General features: G+C 38.5%; 1 protein-coding gene across 1 annotated transcript; it reads right to left on the minus strand.

The window, feature by feature from the left end:
* Window positions 1-267: 267 nt before the first annotated feature.
* ERMP1 (endoplasmic reticulum metallopeptidase 1) lies at window positions 268-21,849 on the minus strand. Its single transcript, XM_040090975.2, has 15 exons — window positions 21,569-21,849; window positions 20,664-20,965; window positions 17,191-17,318; window positions 16,773-16,878; window positions 15,738-15,884; window positions 13,795-13,887; window positions 12,218-12,430; window positions 10,905-11,125; window positions 8,195-8,369; window positions 6,998-7,188; window positions 6,135-6,287; window positions 5,435-5,637; window positions 4,593-4,708; window positions 3,947-4,110; window positions 268-2,934 (listed from the first exon to the last, which is right to left on the minus strand). The coding sequence occupies exons 1-15, from the start codon at window positions 21,847-21,849 to the stop codon at window positions 2,770-2,772; spliced, it is 2,658 nt and encodes an 885-aa protein (XP_039946909.1). The 3' UTR covers window positions 268-2,769.
* Window positions 21,850-22,170: the final 321 nt, after the last annotated feature.

The raw sequence follows: 22,170 nt of genomic DNA on the forward strand, positions 1-22,170 counted from the left end.
CCTATCTGAACACTTTCTTTATTCAAATGCATACTTCTACTTGACAGGCAATCTTGAAGGTATGGTGAAACACAGTATAAGGATGCACTAAATTGTATAACCACAACATGTAGAGGCCTCCTTTGCTTAAACTGATAAAGTGCTTAGTACTCAGCTTCAGATATATGTATTTTAATAGAAAATGCAGTAGATTCGCAAAAACAGCAAAATGAGGGAAAAACAGAAGAAAGCAATTTAGAAATTGCTGTGGATCTAAATTGTTTCAGATAAGCATAAGGTAATTCTAAACAACTGTTTACTGCCTCCACTAAGAATATCATAAAAGTTACCAGCTGTTCACATTTTATACACTTCAAAAAGTTAAGTCACACAATGCTTTTTTAGGAGAAATAGTAACCCACAGTGGCTGAAGACACATCTGCTTGTACTTGAATAGGGAAGCATATGGACACAAACAGCACATTTTTCCATCCATTCAACAATAAATCTTGTCTTAACCATCAATTTTGCAAAGAATACTTAGTGGTATTAGAGTCACTACCAGTGACTACTCCCTATCACATCTTATTTCAAAAACCACATTCCTCTCCAGGAAACCAGCCAGAACTCTCATCTTAACTTTTCTCAACTCAGATGATTTTTGCATTCTTTGGCCAAGCTTATCTTCCACACAACTCTAACTCCAACACTCTTAGCAGTATTTCTACCCCAAGCTCAAGTAAAACACTACTGCAATGAATGAAAACAACTCAAATACATAGCCTTTAATCATGCTAAAAATCAAGTGTCACCAATCAAGTTTTGCTTTTATTTACAAAGACAGAAATTTGCAAACTAGACATGCTTCATAATTAAATTATTTAACAAGGATTAAATCCTGAGATAGCAGAAGTTATTGCTTCACTTAAAGTTTCAGAAATTGCCAACAGGCTTTTTTATATTTTTGGCTCCCAGTATGAATTCTTCACACAGCACTTTCAAAGCTTTAAATCAGAGGCAAAACACAAAAATCAAAACTAAGGAAGATGGAAAATATCAGTGCAGCTTTAGTTAACTAGCTGTGCATCAGCTAGAGTACAGTACAACACATTTGTTGAGATTCAAGACACAGGAGTTTTAGTTCATAACTCTGATTTTCAAATCACTAAATAATACAGGGATTGTACTTTCAAATCAGATACAATCAAGTGAGTGATGATTAATGCACATTAATGTATAAACGCATAGGTTTTAAATACTGATGGCCAGTTCATTATGATTACAGTAATTAAACCTTACCCTAGTCCATGAGTGAGTTGACAATCTTTGTTAACATCCCTTGTAAGCAATGACGCTGGTTCTTTCCACTATTACACACAACTACAGAACAACGCAAAGGAAAAATTCCTGACTGGAGAGTTATTATCCATCACACAAATTAACTGTCACACAATTTTCTTCCATGTGCTCTGCAAACTTAACAGTACTAGCATGTTTCTACTCAAAATGATGATGCCTGCACAAAATCTGCTCTGCATGACATTATGCAATACTCATGAGACTAAAAACACTAAAATTTGTAGCGTGGTATTGATATAGCCAAATGTTTATATATAATTTGGAAAAAAACATGAAGTTCCTTCAGGTATGCCAAGTTCTTTGCATTTCAAAAATTACCCTTAACTATTAACCACTGCACTAAAAAACCCCCCAAACCTGGTAAGTATAAAAAAAGAGGTCACTAGCTTCTGATTTCAAAGCTTGTCAATTAAAATTGGAAGATACTCTGAAACACAGCCATTTATAAAATCCATCTTATGAAAATAAAATAAGAGCAATCCAGAATATTAGACATCTTTTCAAGAGTACTCTTTTAGGTACTTTTCCATATGGAAAGGAAACCTTATTTTAAGAAACAGTAAGATGTATTAGCAAGTGCAATACTGACAGACTACCAAAAGTTTCTCCAGAGGAGATACCAAAATTAGCCAATTCTAATAAATTGGAAGGTAACTGAAAATTTAGAGTAGATTAATTATGAGACATTCATTAAAGGAGTGCGGACTTAGCACTCTTACATGTGAGAGCAAGTCACATGCCCATGTGCTGAATGTTAAAGATCCCAATAGGAACAAAACCACAAGATGGTAGTTAAGTTGAACTTAGCCACTCATGCTGTGCACCGAAGAGACGGGAAAAGGGGTAGAACTAAGTCTTTTAACAGAAACATACAGTTTGGATAAACAATTACCACATTCCATCATAATATTGATTTCTATGCATTGTTGCATTGCCATTGTGCATTTGCCAACAGACATGAGTACCACAGCTTTCAGTGACTTCATCTAGTGACAAAAGTAACGCTCAGGACTTTGCCATCTCTGCCCTGCTCCCACAGGAACCTTCTAGCTGGAGATCAGACTTGAATAGGACGGATAGGCTTGGCAGGTAATATTCCATGTATCACTACAATTTTACATCAAAACAATTCCATTAAGCCCTTCCACTACAATTGCCACCATTTATTATGACAAAATTACCTCGTCAAGTGTAGTTTTCATTTTAAGAAACTCATTAAATGGAAGAGCCAAGGTGAACTGCATTCAGAAAAGTATCATTATATCCCCAAGATAGCAGTAGACTTGAAATAGTCAAACTGCCAAAGAAACACCATTTGCTGAAGAATTTTAAAATCTTGCTGAAGTCTCTGGCACCTTGTAGAAAGCTCTTGCCACAAGGAAATTCTGCATCAGAAATAAACCTATTAGCCCTGCAGCATTGCTGTCAAAATTAAAAGACAAAAAGGTCGTAAGTACAGGACCAGCCAGAAGAAAATGTCCAGTTTGGAAACCTCTCCAGTAAGGCATAGAGTTGAGGTGACTTTTGATCTTCCCCAAAAAAGTAATGTGCTGCTATGGCAAGGGAGACTATTCCATCAGAATGCTTTTCTGGGGCCTGAAAGTGAGAAAAGGACAACACAGTCTTTATGATTGTTCATGACTTTTCAATACGAGATCAATTCAGATGCACTTTTCTACAGACAGTATCTATGCAACAAAATCCATCCTGCAACTCTTTGTCCTCTATGTTAAAACACTTCCTATCTATAATATATTGGTCTGATTACATGACTAGTTCAATCTGAAATGAAATGGCAACCAGATGTTAGATCATTGTGCCTCTGATGTATTACACAACTTCCATTGCTCCAACTTCCATGTTTATATCTGTCTGTTTTGCTGACAAATCAAGATATGGACTCCAACACAGTACTTACACTGATCCTTCTAGAGCAAATCCTGTGGATATACAGCCCCTTCTGCCTAGGTTTGCCTCTATCATTCTTGCAAGACTTGTATTACTTGACACTCCAGTCTGCCTTATTGAGTACCCTCTAAGGATTATTTGTGTTTAGACTGTCTGGTGCAGGAAGGAAAAAAAGGGCTTTCTGAATTTTCAAAGATACTTCTAATATTTACTCAAAGGATAAGACACTGCTGAACCTAAAATAAAAACATACAGGCCTGCAAAAAATTACTCCTTTCCAAGTTAGAAGAGTGGGGAGGCAGCTAATAAATCCCACTGAAAAAAAGCAAGGCTGGAAGCCTTGCTTCCAGCTGAAAATAATGCAAAAGACAATTTAGAAAACAAAGCTTTTACAACTCTCTTCAGCTACAAGACAGGTAAATTTTCCACCAAGGACTCTGTAAATTACCAAAACCAAGCAAACAAGAGAAGAGAAAGGGAACTACTCATAATAATAAAAATCAACCCTGAAATAACAGGAGTAAAGATAAAACTTTAAGAACTGTGAGATTAAGATTGGAGAAATCAAAATTTATGATCAAAGACCATGCAGGTATGAAAAATATTTTTTTCTTGGCTGTTTGTCAAGGAAATGCAGCCATGGTGGGAAGGTGGTGGACCAAGGCATCACCAACCAGGTTTCCAAAGCTGGCACACTCACCGTCAGTTCCACCCAGAAGTGCCAGGGAGCCGCATGCAGCCCGCGGGAGTAGAACACGAAGTAGTCTCCCCCCAAGCTGGCAACCGGCATTCCATCCCCGAGGGACCAGCGGGACAGCGCCGACCCGGCACGCGGCCGCACGTACAGGGACATGTGGCTTGGGCCTGTGGGGACAGAGACGTGTGTCCGCACGTATCAAAGGGCAGAGGCAGAATAGCCACCTGTTTTCCCACAGAACAGCACATCATCCTTGAACTACTATTTATGTCTTCCAAAGCATGAGAGAAATGTCTTATGGTTCAATTTTTTTCCAAGAACTGGGATAAGTGAGATGATGATGTAACAGAGGAATACAGAACAATTTATAATAAATATAATATAGTCTTATACATACTAACATAAAAAATGCTACAAGATCCAGTTAAGAAAAGACCTCCTGTGAAACAATCAAGACTTATCAAGACAGCTGAGGTTATCAATCCCAGATATAAGAACTACAAGACACCATTCAGTTTCTAGCGTGCTAATCTCAGAAAGCTCACTATCTTGGGAATTACTCTAGAACCTGCAGTACTGAAGTCAAAGCCAGATTTATTATGGGCATAAAATAAACACAAGTCATAAATCAGAAGCTTCAGTCACTCACCAGATACTTCAAAGTTTAACCTCACAGAGTTCCAGGGCATCAGCTTCTTGGACAGAAGTTTAAAGTGAATGGGGCTTCTTGGCAAAATTTCTGGAGCAGGAAGGTACCAGTTTTTCCTGTGGAGAAAAATGTTTCAAGTTATTCTCAATGCAACACCCTGAGGTACTAAACATCAGAAGACAAGATGTTTCTCTGTAGTACAGCTGACTGTGCTGCTACTATATGAAATACTCAAAAGGTGTTGGTTCTAGCAGAAGGCAGGTAAAACCAGCTTGTGGCCAGACAAATATTTAAAGAACATATTAAAAGAAAAATAGTTAGCAGTGTATCCATTCATTACCTTCATCTGCCTTAAATCACAAAACAAATGAATGAGAATACTTTCACCCTCAAATAGCTAAACTTTTGCTCTCAAGATTTCTCAGGTGTGAGAAACAGCCACAGCAGCTGGCTTCCTTCTGTGGAAACCAGCTACCCTAGACATCCTCTGCTGTCAGCTGCAGTGGAGGAAGGGAAGAAGGGAGGAGACATATATCCCTCTACTCAGAACCGCACTTTAGGAGACCACCCCCCGCCCCCATTCACCTCTTTCTCCACTGGTGCTTACATCTATTTTCCACACACCAACTTCTACAGCTCCTGCAACAGATCCATAAATCTCTTGCAGAGACTATGGCAGAAGACACAGCATCTACGCAGACACTTGTCTTCTGAAGAGGAAGGATTATTTACTTTTAGACCAGGATTATCCTTAGTTTTTCTTACTTTATCTAAGTGAAATTGCATAAACAACCCCTGTACTTTGCAGTAAAGTGCTGAAGTGAAGCAGAGTTCACACGAACCGGAACATGAAATGCACTGGCAGAATCCAAGGAAGGCCACAGAAGGGAGCCTGCTCCTCACATGGAGTTCTAATGGTGTCATTGATTTCAGGTACATGGGGAGTTATGTGAGATATTCCATTATAATCAAACCCATTAATCCATATACCAGAGTCACTTTTAACCACATTTCCATCTAGATCATGAAATCTTCTGCTTGTGTGCTAGAAGAAAAAACAAAATAAAACAAAAAACCGAAAAAAACCACAGAAAGATAATGGAGCCTTCTGGAGTTTCTAAGAATCACAGGTGATTCTGAAATAACTTTCATGTGAATCCTTAAGGTCTACTGCACTTTCAGCAGACCTTTCAGCACTGAAGACATATCTGAGAATGAATGCAAGAATTGCTCAGATAAGAAATATACCGTAAAAACACAATCAGAAGATGATGGTTTTAGCCCACCTCAAACCACATTCACTTTTTCAATTACCACTGCTTACCCAATTTGCCCAGTTAAAATCCCCCCAAACACCATGCTCTTTTGACACAGATGAGCTGAACACTTAAGAGTGAACAAGGGAAACATTAGCAGCTGTTTCAAATCCAGGAATAATTATTAGCACTTTTAAACTACGAAAGAAAGAGAATATTAAGCCTTGAAAAAACCTAACACTCTTGCAACCAAAAGAGGCAATACAACATGCTAAGCTTTTCTTACCTGGAGAAAGACTCGCTTAGGCTTTGGATTAGCTGCATCAGAACTGTAAGGAAAGAAGATTCCACTACAAACGAGAATCAGAGTGACTACAAACACAGTAGTTAAAGCTACTAGTGTCGTTTTTGTACTTTTGACAAGGTAAATGAAGTTAATCTAGAGAATAAAAAAACAGTCCAGTTATAAAACTGCAACATTTAAATATAAGACACTATTTGTATTATTCTAAAATTTAATTATTGAACTGAAGGTACAAAAAAGACAATTGCAAGTACTACCTCATAGAAGACACTTATTTTGAATCTCAGTATTTAAAACATAGGATTTTTAAGGTTATTTATTTTATAAGAAAGGAGTAAAGTGAGTACTTTCTCGAGCTTTCAAAACTTTTGTGTTTTTAAAACATCTGCCAACAACAATTACAAAACCCAAAAAATCACCCCAAAACAAAACCAAAACAAACAAACAAAAAAACCCCCCACAAAACACAAACACCACCAGAATCTTTCCAGATTCTATGACAGCAGGAAAAGCCCACAAATCTGAGTATTCTTTTAAAAGTTTGTACATGTATTGTTCAGTCATATATTACACCTGAAAAGTTACTCTGCTCAAAATTCAGCATTGCATTTTGTATTTTATGTCAGTCTTTACTACATCATCATAGAGCAATATAAGATCTGCTTCAATGACCTTTCTTTGACTAAAACAAAATGTGGAATCTTTGACACATGTTCGAGAACTTTCTTGTAACATTTAAGATATTGTCAAATTATCACTAACTTCTAGTATTAATTAAAAACCCATCTTTCTAAATGACAGAGAAAGTTTAAGGATTATAACCAACATTTATAAATTCTACTTACAAAATAGGAAGACAGGATCATAGTGAAGATCACAATAAATCCTGCCAACACCATATCTGGTGGAATTTCTGAACCACTTCGTCCCATGACAGGTGTAAACATTTCAAACACAGTCCAACTAAGATACAGCATATACAAATAGGGAACAAACATCCCCAGCATGTACATCACAATAAACTTTATTGTGGCACCTATGCAGAACAGGAAAAAACAAAAGGCAAAAAACCTTAAAAAGACACAAACACACAACTTTAGTGATATATCCACAAGGATCTGCTGCTGCAAGGCCCATTGCATAATACTGGTCCTCATCCCTGACATGGATAAGGAAAGAAGATCTCGTTTTGCACAGCCAATACCAGTATAATTTTCATAACCACGACAAAATTAATCTTGTATTACAAAAAAAAAAAAAAAATTCAAACAGGTTTTCTGTCCCAAGCATTCTTTAAATATTACAATATTTTTATGAACCTTTACAGTTCATCAAAATTCTGATCACTTATTAATATACTCACATACTGTTCTTTTAGCCTGAGACATGGTGTCGTCATTAAGATGGCCATGGCACTCAAGAGTGCTCTTTTAAAAATTTCAGGGCATTCCAAGTATCAGTACCTTGTTATCTAAAAGTCTTCCACACCTTTTCTATGTTGCAGTCCCATGAGTTTCTCCACACAGCTCTGGCTGTTTCTCTCCTTCTTCTACCTTCCTTCTTCATTTCCAGCTCACTCCTTCCTGTTCCTAGCATGGTCACCTAACCCTGTCTGTCCCTCATACAGCATCTTACGTTTATGTTCTGCACACAACCTCCTGTCCCTTCCTCCTCACAGCACAGCCTGCAGACTCCAGCTGACTCCTCTCATAGCTAATTCACTCTTTTATCACACCCATAGCTGTGAGGGCAAGGCTGCTCCCACTCTCCGCTAATTAACACAGCTACAATGTATGGGGGGCAAGAGTGCCTTCAGCACTATCTCTCTCTCTCAGTCTTCCCAGTCTTCCAACAACATGGAAGTGTATTTTTTTAAAGCTTCTCACACTTTCAAACTGTCTTTAGTTCAAGAATACTTTTTAATCCCAAAAATGTGACTTAGTTATTAATTTACTCAAAGTCAATGTTTGCAATTTCTTTTGATTAAATAATAGTAGGGGTACAAGTTTTGAAACAAAATTTCTGCTCCTCAAAACCCATACCTTTTTGGCTGAATTCCTTGTGGATCATCAGTTTAGTGAGTAAAGGAAACGTTACCCATAATGTACAAATGAATGCTGAACAAAGGCCCATCTGAGTCATCACAGCCAATGCTACTGACCAAATCATCAGTGAGGCATCAAAAAAAACAAGTCCTAGGTCCTGATCATTCACATCCTGTAACATAAAGAAATAAATACATTTCATTGCTGTGCACATTCCATAGATCCCATCTCATGAGAACACACAAAAATCCATATTCCTTGCATATTAATTATTTTCCTCGGGCAAAACAATTTTGAAAAACATCATCTCACCGTTCTCTTACTGTACAGAATTTTCCATGACAGTATATTTTTTAATTAGTTTTCTAAATCTGCTGACATAACTTGAAAAAGCAATTAGAAAGGCTGGGGAAGAAGCAGGAGGGAATGTACAAATGACAATATGGAAGAATACACGAGGCTAGTATTTCAGACAAAGAGGGCTTTTTTAAAAAAAAATATAACACAGCACATTAAAAAATTATGTAATACTTATGGGGGGAAAAATTATCTGGACCTCCTGAGAATGTAAACTTATTTTTGAACAGCTGTTAACAGACTTGTACCTTCTTAGATCATGCCACAAGCTGTCACTTCAGAAATCTGTTTATTAAAATACGTTATTTGTTTTGAATTAAAGACATCATACATGAGACAACACCAGCTATGTTTCAGGGGGAGGGGGAAAAGGAGAAATTTAACCATCAAAAATTTGATTTGCTTTGGTTCTGGGTTTTTTAAAGTTATGTGGGCAATGCCACAGTGTTCGCAGTGCACAATTCCTAACTGCAAATCCTGCTAGTAGCAGGAGGGACTGCTTGCATAAACAACGGTTATCAGAAAGCACCTACTTCAGTTTTGCAGTGAGAAGGAAAAAAAAAAAAGAGGGGAGTGAAAAAACATACAAGTTGCCAAACCTATTTCACAACATAAAGCTTATCAACTCACAAGCTGTTGAGCCATCAAAGGCACTGCCTCTGATAGCCAAGAAAGAGATTGGCTTCCAAAACTTTTATGCAACGTTTAAGTAAAATTCAAGTTACAGAAGCAACATTAACTGTACAGTCTGTACAAGCTACAACATGCCACACTTCTGATTTTCAGATGGCTAACCTGATGATTAGGCAATCAGTAGGCATGAAATAGATCCAGAGCCTGAAATGTCTTAACAGCTAATGAAAGTATCAGCCGGCTCATCCAGAAGACTGGAAAATGGTAACACTGCATCTATTTTATGAAAAGCTCATACTTTCCACAAAGGAAAAACACCAAATACATGTATTTGGTAACATACATGTACCAGTTAACACTCCCTTCTCCACTCAGAACTTCTCATACAATAAATGACATGAAGCTCTTAAAACTTTTTCTAACATTTGGATGACAAACAACTAAGGCTTTCTAAATTCACTTGTCCAAAACTCACCCAACTGGCTGAGATGGTAACTAATAGCAAGCTGAACAACTAAATATTACCGCACCTAAAACCTCAAACTAGTAGGCGTGAGTACTCAACTTCTGCCCTGGAAGAATGTCATCCCTCAGATACCTCAAGACTATTCGTATTTAACACAAAATCATATGGGACTGTTACCATATATAATCCATAAGTATGAAATTATTACACATGTTAAATCACATTGGTTAGTCCATAAAAAATAATTCCAAGCAAAACAGGTAGACAGACAGTAATCATGACAAATGATTGTCGCTGGAAAAGTTAACACACACCAAATCCTTACTGAGCCTTGCAGGGGCCTAAATGACTTCTACCTACTGCAGAGAAAAACACAGACTACCAAGAACTCTGTTCCATCTCCAGCTGTGGTCAAAACAACTATAAATCAGAATAATCACAGAATTGTTTAGGTTGGAAAATACCTTTGATTTCATTTGGATCTAAGTCTTGCACTGACAAGGCCACTGGTAAACCATGTCCCTAAATGCCACATCTAGACATCTTTTAAATACCTCTGGTGACCCAACCCTTTCCCTATGCAGTCTGTTTCAGAGCTTGATAATCCTTTCCATAAAGAAATGTCTCTTAATATCTAATCTGAACCTTCCCTGTCGTAACTTGACATTTCCTCTTGTCCTGTTGCTGGTTGCCTGGAGAAGAGACCCAACCCCTAGACATGCTCCAGCACCAAAATCTCCTTCCTGTACTGAGGGGTCCAGAACAGAACACAGGATTTGAGGTGTGGCCTCACCAGTGCCGAGTTCAGTGGACAATCCCTGCCCTGGTCCTGCTGGCCACACTGTTGCTGGTACAGGCCAGGATGCCATTGGCCTTCTTGGCCACCTGGGCACACCCTGGCTCATGTTCAGTCACTGTCACAGCACCCCCAGGTCCTTTTCCTGTGGGCAGCTTTGCAGCCACTCTGCCCCAGCCTGTGGAGCTGCCTGGGGTTGTTGTGACCTAAATCACAAAGGCTCCTGCCTTTATTCTGAAACATGTCCTAAAGGTCAAAGCTGCCCAAAATCACATAGCTGTTATCTCTCTGATATAGCAGAACAATTACTATGTTTAGATGAATCAATTTTTTTACAGCAATGTTATAAATACTGAAAACTTTTTGCTTTTCTTTTTTAACCTGCTCAGAAGGCAGGTCTTCCACAAATTAAACACCTCATTGCCTTTTAACAATAACAACAAAGTCTTGCCTACCTTGTAGAAGAACTTCTTGGCTAACACGTGCACAAGAATGAGCTTAGCTGCAGCGGCAGTGCCATAGAGAGACACAGAAACATAGAAATGGGTGTACCAAGAAAGAGCCCGTCCAATGAAGGAGACAAACATTGCCACCATAAGGACTGCTACCAATGTGCATACCCAGCTCATCAGGGTTAAGCTGAATGCAGTCATTAACTTCTTCAGGTTATGAACAGCTATGAAGAAGAAAAAAGATGTTTCATTCAACACTTGGGTATTCTACTGCAGACATTCACCATAATTTTAATTACCCCATGGTGTAACTACCTTAATGACCAAAATAAAGGAGTCCCCTATGAAGATATTTTAACAGCATAGTTTGCGTCACTTAGCACATCTTTGCATGTGTATTTGCACACATTCCTGCTGCAAGGTTTATTCCCAGAATACTGGTGTATTTTGCAGATTACAGCTTTCTTGATAGCAAAAATTTTACTAGGAGACCAGTGGAGCCATGGTTCCTCTTTTAAGTATATAAAAGAACCCAACAAGAAACCCAACAAAAAACAACAAGAAAATCTCCCCCCCTAAAAAATACAAAACCAAAACAGACAAATCACCAAAAAGAACCCCAATCTTCTCTCCCTGTTTCCTCAAAAAACCCCAACAACAACCAAAAAATGGAATTGTTTTTCTTGTAACATTTCTTACTCCAAAAACGTTTTCTGGATTTTGAAGAGGAGATGGGTGTGTTTTCTTAAACTTTTTAAACAAGCGTGTTTCTACACATACAAAGAAGGTTTAACTAGATTTAAGTTGGTTTATACTCTCTATTAAGCTTTGCTGTCATTTTCCACATTTCTTTTCTTACTTGGTCCTGTCTATAGACAGGTGTTGAAGAAACACAGTTCTGCCATCATTGAATTAACAAAATAAAAAAATAATATGGATACCAGGCAATTTTTTCAATTTCCAGATCTTTAAAAGATTCAATTTTAATCTTCATGAAATGATAGGAGACAAAAATCATGATTCATAAATGCTAGACATCTAGGCTATCTTATTCCTTCAGCATCATAAATATTCAGGTGCAAGATTTAAGCACAAAGCAACTCCTATGGCACGCTGCACACCGAAAATCTATTTCTGAAGTTTGACTAACCAGATGATGTGATGGCCTGAACACTTTTTGACCTACACTTTTGCATCTAGTAATAATTGCTATTTGTTAAAAACTCATGCAATTAAAAAAACAAACAAACAAAAAAACCCACCCACACACCCAAACAAACAAAAAAAACCCCACCATAAAACTCACCTACACTTACCTCTGGGTTTTGGCTGTAATACTTTTTTGCTTAAATAAAAAAAAGCAATTGCTGCTGTAATATAGTTCATAATTGTGCCAACACGAGCAGGATAAGCCAGGACAAATAAACCAAGTACATCAAAGAACACAACATTTCCATGTCGATACTCAAAAGATTTAGCCAACTTTTCTGATGTAGCTAAATATTTTAGGACAGCTAGAATATTGTCACCTATTAAAAGAGCAGATACACAATACAATTATATTTAGGTTGATAAATTACCACACAGCATTTTTAATATAACCATTCTGAAAAATTGTACAGAAATATCCTCAACAAAGACATGAATACACAAATTATTATTCTCAAACTGGTATTTGACAGTATACACAGAACAGCATTTCATTAGTTATTCTATCCAGCTGTCAAAATACTTGGGAAATCTTCAGGACTTAAGACACCAGAGGAGTGAAGGAAACAGTCAAGCTTTCTGCCAATAAACTCTTCTTCACTTCTGATACTTAGCACTGGACTTGAAGGCTAACCTATAGAAGTGTTTACAACTTCCTGATCTTCCTCCTCTTCTCCTCACCACTAAGTGACCCCTCCAGGTTCCCATGATTATTGATTACCTGCCTTTCTTTCCCTACATGACTGTAAAGACAAGGCTACTACTTTCCTTTGTGGCACCAATCACCTTTTCCTTTCACACAAAAAACAGGTAACCAAATGAGAACAATCATTCCCAACTTTCACTTTGCTTTTACTAGACAATTAGAAGTGCTTACTGGCTGTAAAGTCTGTCTTTTTTGTTTTAAAAAAATATCTGTGATAAATTTAGTGGGACAAGTTCTACATAAAACCACCATGACTACTAACATCATCTTTCCAATAGGAATTCAAAAGTTACCTTCTATCCTGCAGCTAAATTGGTGCAAGGAAGCCTTTAAAACCTTTATTCATGCTGGTCATCTAACCTGCCTTCTATATAAACTTTAAGAGTGAATAGTCAAAATCCTGGAGGCATTTGGGATTATGCTGGCTTTTCCTGGGAAATTAAAGGTCTTCAAAATTTTATTTACTGCAGTCTGTCAAATAGCCTGCTATGAGCAGAACCTGTTGTAAAAAATAAGTCCTGTTTACTCAGCCTGTGTATTACCACTTAAGTTTGACTGTAGTCCATTCTAATACAAAAACCTCTGCTGGCAATCCATCTCTATGCCACCAATCTACTCAAAAGCTTCTGATGAGAAACATTAACTAATAACAGGACTTAGTGAAATAAAAGGAAAACAGAATGCTGAACAATCAGGTATCAATGGATAAACAATAACTTTGATTTGAAAGCAACTGTGGAATCGAATTAACATCACAGGATGCTGATAAAGTTTATCTTCCCAAGCTGACCAAATATATTTCCTTTTTATTTAAAATATATGTATTCAGTTAATTCTTTGTTCTTGAGAACACAATCAACATGCACTAAATGTGTAATTAAAATTATTAATTTATCACTACAGCAATCTTACAGCAAAATGAAAAAGCAGCTACAATACTACTCTTTGGTAAAATTATTGAATTCTTAAAATACCAACCTGCTCTCTGAATGGAATCTGTCAAAATTCTGTCCGATGTGTCATATTCTGTATGGTAAATATAGCCATTTTCAATAAAAGCCAAATCTATTCCTACAGAAAGAGAAGCGGCATTTTAAAATTTTATGCAATCCTAAAACCCCAAAACAAATATGTGAAAGCCTCCCCTATACTTCACAGAAAATGTTGCTCTACTTTGTAACCCCGTCATTATCCTTAGAGGTAAACAAAATAGTTTCATTCTTCGCAGAATGAAAACTAACTGGATTTCCAGTGTCTAAAAAAGAGAACAGCTTTAAAACATTTTGAAGTATCTGTCCTTTTGCATGTACCAATTCCCATGACACCTGTATGCAACTGGAGAAACAAATGAAAACACCAGATCATCTACGCTTCAGAAAAGATGTACAAGGTGCTTGGCAAATCTACTTGCAACGCTTGTGTACTTGCAACACTTCAATAAACGTTCATGCTGGAAAGTAATAAAAAGGAGCACTGTGAAACTGCAGAGCACCTTCTCAAAACACCAGGTGCGCTCTTTGTACTTCTAACGTGTAAACCATTTTTCAGAGAGCCAATCTGAAAACAGTTGATTTCAAAGTCCAGATAAGCAGTTCAAACAAACAAAAGTATTTACCAAAACCCAAAGGTTACTCTGCTTCATTAGTTATACATTCAGCGTATCCCATTCACCTGTTCAACTGCATATGCAAAAAGCTGCCACCTAAAATCTGAATTCTCACAATTTTGGCAAATTAGGTCTCAATTCTGAAGTACAAAGCAGTTAACTTAATTTTTTTTCTTATTGGTCTATTAAAAAACAAAAAAACAACAAAACAAAACAAAAACAAAACAAAACACAACACCCAAAAAAACCCAAAAACCCAACCAAACAAAAAAAACCCCCCCAAAACAAACAACACCCCCCCCCCCCGCAAAAACCAAACCAAACCAAACAACCAAAAAACCCCCCAAAACCACAAAACACACAAAACACCAAAAACCCAAAACCACAAACACAACAACAAAACCCCAGAGGTCAGTAAGAAATCATTGGCCAGCCAGGTATAATTCTGAACAAAGAAGACATTGAAGAAAATCTGCTACTTTATTTTCAGAATAGAAGCGTACTTCAGAACAGTACGGAATACGCCAGAACCATTTCTTTGTACTAACAATCAATTCAAAAATATCACGTTTCTAGAAAGTGACTACAATGACAACCTGTCCTAGACAACAGAGTTTATTGTCTTTTGAATTGTGCTCACATTGAGTGAACATTTTACAGTTCTTTCCCATTGTTTATTCTCCACAGAAAGGACAGCAACCTTTAAACAGATTAGCAAAACCAGAAAGCTTCTGTCCTCTTCTTGATTAGGGAAAAAACCAAACAAAACCCACCAAAACCCCCCCAAAACCAACAACCAAATCCCCCAAACAACACCACCACCACCAGTAAGAAGTAAAACCAACCCACAACAACAAAAAGACCCTCAACAACAACAAAAAACCCCAACCAAACAAAACCCAAGGGTAATGAAAATGCATTAATGACTACGTAACTATCTCTAAAGAAGATGATTTTGGTTTATCAATTAGATACAGACACTTGATTCCTGCAAGCAGGTTATTAACATCATGTACCGAAATGTTTCAAAATAGAATATTTAATAAAGTACTGTTAATTCCTGGAGTATTTTCCTGATTTTCAAGAAACCTTTCTACCATGTACTTTCTTTCTGGAAAACGCCAGCCATTTAAAAACACCCCTAGCGAACTATACAACAGACTCAATCTAAAAACTCTTTTCTTAGAAAAGGAACAGGGAAATTTCCTGCCAGTGTGAGAGACAGACCAAATTTTAGGATGTTCACATAGTCAACCACAGAACAGTGTCACTGCTATAAATGTAATGTGTATTGACATGTCTTTTGATAACATACCTGGAACATTGCCAAAATCCCTGTAGATCCGGAAGTCTGTATCTGCTGGGATAATGCCACTCTGAAATATTTCCTGTGCCACCACAGAGGCAAAGGGATGTTTGGCAGCTACTACATATGCTTGTACCAACCAAGGGTTTTCAGGTCCTAACAAAAGATGAGCAGAAAATTTACACCAAATATTTTTTGAACTCCAGATAGGATATGCATCCTCATGGTAACAAATAATGCAAAGTAACTCACTGGAGATTTAACACTGTTGCCCTACAGAGCATACAGTAAGTACAATTGTGGTGGATGAACGACTCACTCTTGAGAGAAAGAATTAGCTACACCTGGGGGAAGAAAACCAAGCCACTGTTGCCTCCTGGGCTCAGTGGTAGAGCAGGTAAGCCATGTCACAAAAAGACCCAGCATTAACGAAGAAGTCACAACCCTCAGCCAAGCTTCCAATCCATCATATGTGTATTACACATTAACACTGCTGTTTAGAAAAAAGTCTCTCCCCCTAAAGCATTCTGTGCAAGTAAACAGCTAAGCAGCTTCAGCAGTACAAGAAAGTCCGCAGTCCAGCTAGGCTGGGGCACAGGTCTAACCACAGCCTACAAAACACAGAGGTCCTGCTGCTTTCTCAGCATGAGATGGAGTTCAAATGCCAACATCTTCCTGCAAAGATTTTAAAAAATCTGCTGTGAAAAATAAATAGAACATTTGAAGTTATGAGTATTAAGATACACGTACTATCCACATGTTTTTCTCCTTTTTACCTTGGTATAAAAGGGAAACACCCACAACCTCTATTATTCTCCCCTCCACAGAATAAGGTTCCCATCTATGAAGCAAATTCCGTAGCAGTGCTTTGGCCTGTAACTATCTAAAGACTGAGAAAAACTTAATTGCTGCACAAGACTGGGAAAAAGGCACAGAGGTTCTCTTGTCTTTTGATTATGAGTCATTTTCAATACTCCTTCAAGTCTGCATTGTTTATTATCAAATTATCCTAGTGCAGAAATTGGACACAATGCAAGCTCATACCTGTTTGAAAAACAAGTTCTTTTCCTCCTACACCTGCTGCCTCCAGGTTAATAAAAGCTCTGATTGACTTGGCCCACTCATGTTGTGTAATGAAGCCATGACTAGCCTTGACGGGAAAACATAAAAAATATAGGTCAAATATTTAATAGACAAGCCTAAATGTTATTTTCCATCATTCAAGACCGCACAAGGCAGATACCACAAACAGATGCAGAAAATGCGCCTTCTACTTAAACTAATATAGATGATATTCTTAATTCAACTGCATTTTTCCCTTTGAAATAATACATCTTTTCCTCTGAAAAGACAGTTAATTAATGGATATTTCAAGAGATTAAACACAAGCCATATCATTCATTTGTTAAGAGTTTTAGTATAACACTTTGATATATAATTTATAATTCGGGCACATTCTCACCTGCAAAATATTTTCTTCTGCACCATTAAATAAGAATATAACAGCATGCTGTAGGGACTCTGATGATTTTGAAAGTGTATTAAGTATTTCAAGCATCACTGCACAGCTAACAGCATCATCACTGGCACCTTAAAATAATCAGCAAAATAATAAGACTTACAATAAACACACAGTTTTGCAACAAAGGCAAGAGAGGAAAAATGGTTTATGCTATTTCAGTCACTTAATATAATGACAGTACAATTGTGTTAAGCTTTAGTATATTTTCTGGTACTGCTTGTACCCTCTGTCTGTACTAATTGAAAGCAACAGCTGAGAGAAAAATTATGTTCAGAAATTGAGCAACAGAATTACGGGATATCGGATCCAACACTACTGTTCAAGAAAAGCAGACTAACCAGGTTACTAGGAAAGCAATGTGATCTACTTCCCTAAATACAATATGAATAAATAAGGATGTAATTTTCATTGAGAGCACTCTCAAATTTTAAAAAATAAACATTCCCACGTCACCCCAAAGCGTTCAACACTGTTACAATGCATTCCATTAGAAGGACAAAACCTCAAAGTAACATAAAGCTAAGACTGCAAAATAAAGCTAAGGAAATATCAGAATTCACATATTTAAAAGCCTCCATAAAGTATACATTATAATAAAATATTTTCATGATCAGATACTTTTCACCACCCTTCTTTCTTTGCAGAAACTCCTTTAATCTCTGTTCTTTTAGAGTTTCTTATCCAACACTACAATCTCACACCTCCCATGCCCCACTGGTTTTTTATCTTGATTAAGCACCCATCTTTTAGTCAAGGTCTCCCATTTTCCCACTTCCCTCACTTTGGTGCAAGCTGTAGCACCTCCCCATCCCACTCTAATAAATAAAATTTGGGAGAAAACAGAAATTTAAACCACATTCCTTTGGGCCTGGGTTATATACATGTTGCTGACATGTACTGAGATACAAACAAAGGTGTAGTCACGCCTCAGCATGATATTTCGGTGCACTTGTAAGCTGCTCAAAATGTTCCATTTATACATAAAAGAAAAAAAAAGAGCAGCTTTTCCAAAGCTTGTCACCAGGCAAAACTTAAGAAGTATCTGCTGTGAAAAGGACATATTCCTAATATAAACACAAACCTTACTCTAGATTTTAGCTTTAGCTTGTTATATCAAATAAATAAATCTGAAATCTTTCCAATACACTATTTGCTACCCAATTTCTCAGAAATTATGGCCATGTTTTGACAAAAGCTTTCCATAGATCACCATCCAAATACCTGTTAAAAGCCCTGATTGTCACAGGTTTCCACTAATTTCACAGATTATCACAGAACAGTCTGAGTTGGAAGGGACCTTAATTGCTACCCAAGTTCATCAGGAGTCTGCTCTCAGCCACACTGAGTTATTTAAAAAGCTGTATTGAAAACTCAGCAGACATGTGTAGTTTACAGTAAGGTTAGTCATTTACCTGTCTTGCCATGAGGCTAAGAAAAACAAGCTATTGGCTTCAAGAGCCATACAGATTTACATTTGATAAAAACAGCCATGTTGCCATAGACTATTACACAAACTTGCAGAGAAAACATACCATGATACCTCATACACAACAAAACTGAGAGGAGGTTGTAACAGATTTTACAGCAGGTATCATTAACCTAAGAAAACCACATTGTGTCTACAATGATAATTTCAAGGATGTTTCTGCTGTTGAGTTTATCAGAAAATAATCAAATAGGCCACATAAACTGAACAGTAGTATAATTGTAACAAGAGACATGTTTTAGGACTTTGCAGTTTATGTTTTTTCCTTCACAAGAAACACAAGCCCTCTAAAATTAATGATTTACTGAGATTTGCTTCATGCATTTTGCATATATAAGCCACAAACAGATTATATTTTACTATCTGATTTTCCAATGTTATTACTCACTGATCTTTCGATCATGCTGATACTGGTTAAAAGCCCACCTTTTTGTTAATGAAAAAAAGGGCTGTAAGCAAACAGCTAAGGGAAATAAAGGAGAGGAGAAAACAAAAGGTTCTTGTTTAGGTAATGTGCAAGTGGCATACTAAGAAGACAAAAGGCAGAGCAGGCCCATGCTGCTATAAAGGGTTAGGCTGCTTTGTTATTAAGAACAACACACAGGCTGATTTCTAGATCCTCTGCAGATTTCTGTAAAATCCTAAACAACCCACTCTTATGTTTTTGCCACTTCTGTGCAAGGCTGGTGAAATATTTTAGTGTCTGAATAACTGTAAATAAAATAGTTGATATAAACATAATCCTGTTTTATAATCCACAAAAACTGGCAATTTACATAGGACATCAATTTGAAAACAATTTTTAATTATCACAGTACTATGCTATCATACTACTATAGGTAGACATACACAGACTATACATACAGTAAGTAGCACCTCTGCAGTTCCTTAATCACAGAGCATAATAATCATGCATTTATTAAGCTTAATTTAGAAACTTATGTTGTACAAATATGATTGAGGAGAAAGGGAAGTTCTGTATACTACTTATGGACAGAGAAATGGTAGAAGGAGTCTAGCAAAAGCTTTGTTTCTCTAGCTAATACTCAACTGTTTCCTAAATAACGAAGACACACGTGCTAAAGAACAGAAGGTTCACCACCAAAAAAATAAAATATTGCGTGGGATGTAAATGAAGAAATTCCACATTGGTGAATGCCACCTGTGCGTGTATCTCAACTGTAACAACAAGCACACACCTGTGGATGAGTGTTACAACAAATTTTGTGTTTCAGATCCTGGCTTTGTTCAACCCACAAATTCATAAAGCAGTTTATACCCTTGCTAGAATAACAATTTAACGGGATTAGATGTAAAAAATACAGAGGAACAAGAGTAAGAGAGTACACAACAATGACAGTCAAACTAGCAGTAAAAGATATACACATTGCCAAAGCAAAGTACCCCAGCCTTTGATCACTACAGTCTTTTGAGACAGAAGCTTTGAATGCGGAAAGTAAAAAAAACCTGGCATATCTTAAGCATTTCAGACTGAAAATCTGAGGTACCAGCAAAAGCAGGGCAAGACAGACTCATTAGTCAGGGTGGGCATAGTCTCTGGCACAAAGCATCCTGTGAAAGGAAAACCAGGATTAAATCAGTATAGAAGTATGAAAAGACTTAACAATGGGTGAAAACAGCACATAAAAAATATGCATTGGCAGTGAATTAGAAGAAGGGTAGATATAATCCAACTGTCCCGAAACCTAAATAAGCATCTGTAAATTGCTGCCTACCAGAAAGTGAGAGTGAAATTCTGAGTTTAACAGGATCAACCTGTCACTCTAAACAATGAATTTCACTGAGACCAAGTTGACTAGATGACACATGCATTATTCTAATGTGGTTACTTGGTAGGAGAAATCCATGAGCCAAGCTCTGTGGCTCACGTAACACACAGAAACATGGAACAAACATATGGACCTACCCGGGGTATTTGGTACAGAATCAAAGTGACAATTGGATAACACTGCATGCTCAGCTCCATTGCGAGGTTCCAGCTTCACTACCACATTGGTTATATTTGCATAGTAACTAGTAAAGCCTCCTAAAAAGTCAATGCTGAAAGAGCCCGTGGGCCTCTGTATGTCTACATATATCTTGTGAGCATCCGTGCTTTCTCTTTCTATTTCCCTAATTTGTTCTAAGAGGTAGTTAACTGCAAGAACTTCATTTTCTGGACTTCCAACTGTTCTGGGCCCAATTGCTGTAATGTTGTCCAGATATTCTCTGTAAGACATAAATTAAAAATTAAGCATCAATAAATCTGACATTTAGTATGTAACTTATATGCAACTGTAAAATTTTTGTACACAGTTATTTTAAAACTCAAGGTAAGCAGAAGAGGCTAAAGCCAGCTAGATGGTAACCTGTAATGGGCATATCTTTACCCAGGACTCCTTATCTTAACTACTATGGTATTAAGCCATTGCACTGGTCTTCGGATCTGAGTATATAATTCAAAAAGAAACAGAAGGGTGAACGGAGAAGCTAAAGATTTTTACCTTCAGCGAGGTTCTGTATACGCATACATGCCCTTTTCTGAATGTCTGTAAAAGGACACTTTTGTCAAGACAGCTTTACCTGACGGTAACACTCTAAAACTGAAATCACAGTGATAGTTTTAGTCTTTCCGACGCCGCGGTAACACGACAACTAAAAATTTGCAAAGAAGCTTCCCGAGACGCTGAGCCCTACACGACACTACTACAACTAAACTACGGGGGACGCACTGCTCCATCAGCTCCGAGCTCTCGCCACGGCGGAGCACGACACCTGCGCCAGGGTCCTCCACCCACCCCGGCCGCCTCCCGCCCGGCGGCCCCGCCGTACCTGGCGCGGGAGGCGCTGAAGTCGCGGGGCCCGGCGGCGGCGGGCGAGCGGCTCAGCAGCTGCCGGTGCGACACCTGCGCCAGCGCCCGCAGCGCCAGCAGGTACAGCAGCACCAGCGGCGCCCCCCGCGCCTCGGGCAGCGGCAGCAGCGGCCGTCGCCCGCCCCGCTTCTTCCCGCCCGCGCCGCGGTCGCCGTCCTCCCGCGGCGGCGGCTGGCGGCGGTCGCGCTGCGCGGCGGTGGCGCGGAGCCGCCACCCGCCCGTGTCGCCGCCGCGCTCCATGGCCGCGCCGTCCGCCGCGCGCAGCCGCAGGACTGGCAGGGCCCCGCCCGCCGCTCACGTGGCCCGGCAGAGCGCCCGGGCGGGGCGCGGCCTCCGCGGCGCTCCGGCGCGGCCGTGGAGCGGGTCGGGTGGGGCGCGAACAGCGGGTCAGCTTGCCAAACAGCGTCGTTCCAGAGCATGTGGCACAGGGGTTTGTCCATACTGTCCTTGAATATCCCCAGTGAGAGAGACCCCACAGCCTCTCTGGGCAATCTGTTCGAGTGCTCAGTCGCCTCCACTGCAAAGAAGTTCTTCCTCTTGTTCAAGTGGAACTTTCTGTGC

Source organism: Hirundo rustica, chromosome Z, assembly GCF_015227805.2.
Source record: "Hirundo rustica isolate bHirRus1 chromosome Z, bHirRus1.pri.v3, whole genome shotgun sequence".
In the NCBI taxonomy this organism is placed as follows: Eukaryota; Metazoa; Chordata; class Aves; order Passeriformes; family Hirundinidae; genus Hirundo; species Hirundo rustica.